The sequence below is a fragment of the Plectropomus leopardus genome, unplaced genomic scaffold, assembly GCF_008729295.1.
Source record: "Plectropomus leopardus isolate mb unplaced genomic scaffold, YSFRI_Pleo_2.0 unplaced_scaffold11189, whole genome shotgun sequence".
Classification (NCBI taxonomy): Eukaryota; Metazoa; Chordata; class Actinopteri; order Perciformes; family Serranidae; genus Plectropomus; species Plectropomus leopardus.
Genome location: NW_024611827.1, coordinates 1 through 4,441, shown reverse-complemented (window position 1 = coordinate 4,441; position 4,441 = coordinate 1). Strand labels below are relative to the sequence as shown.

The window sequence follows — 4,441 nt, the reverse complement described above, 5'->3', positions numbered from 1 at the left end:
AAATCAAAGCCAGAACAGGATGCCTTAACTTACGTGGTCTCAGGGATGAGGGAAGTATGATTCTGCCGGTCTTGGAGCGAATCAGAGGAAGAGAAAAGGGCTGTGGAGGATGAACGGGAGGCTTCCAGGAGTTTGGCATTGAGGATGTAGGTGGGGCTCCATCCTGGGCTGCAGCGACTGCAAGTTTTACTGTGACTGTGTTCTCCGTTTGGGAAGATGTGACTGTGCTCTCTGTTTGTGAGGCTGTAGGTGTGCTCTCAGTTTGGGAAACCGTGGGTGTGCTCTCAGTTTGGGAAGCCGTGGGTGTGCCCTCCGTTTGGGGAGCAACAACTGAGCTCTGCGTTTGGGGAGCTGCTACTGGGCTCTCTGTTTGGGGAGCTGCGACGGAGGTCTGCGTTTGGGGAGCTGCTACTGGGCTCTGCGTTCGGGGAGCTGCGACGGAGGTCTGCGTTTGGGGAGCCGAAACTGTCCTCTGCATTTGGGAAATGGGCACAAAGACCTGGACCGGGGCAGCAGATCTCTCCTGCCGGCCCTCAACAGGAGTTACATTTGCCTGAGGAAGAGTTACATTTGTCTGAGGTTGCCTGGCTTGTAGAAGGGGTGAAGTGAACTTCACCTGGACTGGAAAGGGGAATGCTTGAGGCATGGGTGTCTGCATGCTGGATTTGGCAGGAAGCCTTTGCAGGTTAGCCTGAAGCAGGGACATAATCTTGTCTTGGACTGCTTTTGTGACTGCGTTAGCCTGAGAGGAGTCAAAGTCATGCTGTAACAGGGCTGTGGACTTTGACTGGGGGTTAGTGGCTTGCAGATGAGCGGCTCTGGACTGGAGCAGATTTGAAAAGAAAGGTTTCCATTTCATGTTCTTCTCTCTTATTTTCTGCCTCTCGCAGATCTCCTTCAGCTTGTGTTTGATCAGTATTTCTGACTTCCCTAAAAAAGAAAAATCACACATAACACAAATTTCAGCAAAGCCAGTTACATACAGCAGTGTCTGAAATTAACTTGCTGATGAAGCAGCCAAGTAGATTTTTTTTTGTTAAATCTACTGGCCAAGCATATTTTTTTACCAGCCAAAATGATAAACTGTCGCCAGAGCAAAATCTAAAGCAAAATTATCAAAATATATCGAGTGTCAACGTTGAAATCTACAGGAAACCTACACACACACAGAACAGTCTTTGACTCCCACCATCCTCTAGAGCACAAGTTCGGGATCATCAGAACCCTCCAACGTAGAGGTCAGGAGGTCAAGAACAGAAAGGAAGAAGAAGGAACAGCAACATCTGAGGGAAGCACTGAAGATGTGCGGTTACCCAAACTGGGCCTTCAATAAGACCTCAAAGAGACGTAACACCAGCAGAGAAGAGAATAACAAGCGCAACAGCATTGTTATTCATTACCTACGTGGTGTCTCGGAAAAGCTCAGGAGGATCGTTCATTAACACAACATCCCGGTTTACTTCAAGCCCTCCAACGCCTTATAACAGAAACTGGTTCATCCCCAAAGACAGGACGCCCAGGCCCAAACAGAGTTATGTGGTCTACACCATAAATTGCAACCAATGCAAGGATCTGTACATTGGAGAAACCAAACAACCCCTCCATAGGGGCATGGCGCAACACAGGAGGGCCAACTCTTCGGGTCAGGACTCAGTGGTCCACTTGCATCTTAAGGATACTGGACACTCCTTTAAAGGCCGCAAAGTCCACATACAGGCCAAAACAAGGGTTGGTTTGAACAAGGAGTTAAAGAAGCCATTTATGTCAAGCTAGAAAAACTATATCTGAACAGAGGAGTTGGTCCAAGACACCATTTATCACCCATCTACAGTGCAGCTCTGGATTCGTTCAAGCAGAAATCCAAACACAACCACTCTAAATCATGTGACACCAAGACTGCTGGAGTGTCGTCAATCACGCCCCCACACTCCTAGCTGACGACTCTCATGTGACACCTTGACCATTAGCATACTAATGGTCAACCTAGGCTTTATACTCCAGCTCTCATCCAGTCAACTTTATAACTGAAAAAACCCTTTTGGAGAAGAGGCCAAACATCTTCAAGAAACCTCAACAAGTCCAGTTTAAAAGAAACCTCAGAAGTGGAGGTAATGCTCTGCTGTTGACAATGACAGAGGCCAAAAGAGTTTACCCTTTTGGTTCAGACTTCTTGTTAATATTTCATAACCTTCATAAGTGTGGGTGCAACACCAATTAGCAGCAGACCGGCTGCAGGTGATAGTTCATGGGATCAGCTGATGTCCCGTTCAGTAAATGGTGCCGCAAAGTGCATTCAGGTTTCGCCGCACCGGCGCAGGTGTGTGGATCCAGACAGCAAAGGAGCAGCAGAGCCAGACGCCCATAAATGACACCAAAAGTTTGCATTTGGCTGATTGAACTAGATTTGCTGTTCGAGCAGCTAAAGGTTTGTGTTCTTGACCTGCTCTCATTTACTGCTTTTTTGTTTTGTTTTGGTTTTCTTTAAACGAATATAACATCACGTTACTCGTGGACTATGACAAAAAAAGCGTCAAATTATTCCCAACCTGTCCATTACAATTATATTGATTCAGGCATTAAAAAAACTATTTAAAAAAATGTTAATTAAAACTTTCTACACTGAGACACCATAAGATCAAGTAGAGACTGGCAGTAGATTTGGTAGAAATTAAATGATCTAACCATGACCAAGTCACCGTCAGTGAAAGATGTTTGACCTTTTTGCTGGACAACAAGCTTAAACTAATTTTCTATAAGAGATTTTCACGTAAACAGTACATACATTGGCACAAAATGCAACATGCAACAACAAATCGTACATACCAGACAGAAGAGAAAGCTGCTTCACATAAAGAGATTGCATCAAAGTCAGCCTCTTCTTCTGCTCCTCCAGTTTTTTTGAGGTCTCAACAAGATTTTGGATTTCTTTTAAAGCCTTAAAACACAAAAAAAAAGCAAAGACAGTAAAGAGCTGACACTGGGCTGTAAACGGATTATCTTGTAAAACTTATATTGAAGTGGAGAGAGGGTAGTAATACGCACATCACATAGGTTCAAAGCTGTAACAAAACAGCGTGCCTGGTAAAAAAAAGTAATGCCTGCACACTTACTCTATGCTGCAAAAGTTTAATGAAGACTTTTACGATCCTATTGGAAACATTGCCTTTGTATACTTTTATGGCATGGAGGAAATGTGCAGGTTTTACTTTTTTTCACACGTACCATGATATTGAAGAGGGGAAATGATTTATGTCATGCATTTTGTGTGGGAGCCACATACACATCCCATGCAAACATGTTACTTGGACACAAAAACATGGACAAACACAGTCCAACTTCTGAAACATACAGAAATTACCCTTTACATATGCGTGTGTGGAAGTAGCAAATTCAACTAATGAACTTGGAGTAGCATAAATTCAACTTTCTAATAATGTCCGCTACAGTTACAATAATCTAAAGTCCCTGAAAATCAATATTTTCTACCAGCTTCTTGCTATAAACGATGGAGCTGTAAAAAAATGGCAAAGATCTAATAGTTTGGGTTATTTTACATTAAAGATTTCTGTGTTTTTGGTTTTATCTGAGCTTTTATTACTGATTTGAGGTGTGACTCTTTGGAAAAAGGATCTTATATTTTCCATGAGCTAATCAGATTTACATTTTTTTGGATACTTGCAGCGATATAGGACAGGACATTAAATGTTTTTCCTTGTAGTTTTCTTGTATTTTGGGGCCTATCAGAACTGAATACTGCGGCAGATGTGGAACTGACCAGAGAGAGAAGGCGGAGTCTGGGGGCCCTGGGGTCGCTCTGAAGGACATGCTGAAGTTTGTCAAACAGGGCTCGCTGTTCAGTGCGTCTTTGCCTTTCTAGCACCGTGTGGTTCCTTCGCCTCCTGTTATCCTTACAATCATCGAGGTAATCGTCCATGTGATCCTGGAACGACAAGACAGTGGAGATTAGTAATAAAAGCAATACTTACGCTACTCTGTTAGCAAGATAAAACCGATTTAACTTAAACACGTTAATTAAAGGAAGATGATGACATGAGGTTAAAAAGGCCGTACCTGTCCGTCGAGTTCCCTCGCTGATCCAAAACCGTCACTGGAGTCTCTGAAGGCAGAGACAAATTGAATAAAACGTTGAAGTGCCAAAACTTATTCAACAGTAGAAAATATGCACAAATCCACAGACTGTCCCACTATTATTTAATTTACATGCACACATGTTCACATGTATTACCGTGAATCCTTTAGCGCCCTCCTGACGGCTTCTTTCATTTGACTGATGGCCTGTCCTTGTCTCCCTTCCTCTACGGACTCGATGTCCACCTCGTCATCCTGAAGAAACAACATTCATTACATTAAGCAATAACTACAGTTAAAATTAAGTTTGTACTTCTTCTCTCTCCTTTATGAATATGTAATCCAAGTCATC

General features: G+C 43.2%; 1 protein-coding gene across 1 annotated transcript; it reads right to left on the bottom strand.

Moving 5' to 3' along the window:
- Window positions 1-33: 33 nt before the first annotated feature.
- LOC121963413 (mucin-5AC-like) lies at window positions 34-4,344 on the bottom strand (the record flags this gene model as incomplete). Its single annotated transcript, XM_042513698.1, has 5 exons — window positions 34-930; window positions 2,824-2,935; window positions 3,776-3,940; window positions 4,072-4,117; window positions 4,247-4,344. Coding segments are annotated over 5 exons (1,318 nt in total), but the record flags the coding sequence as incomplete, so codon positions are not given.
- Window positions 4,345-4,441: the final 97 nt, after the last annotated feature.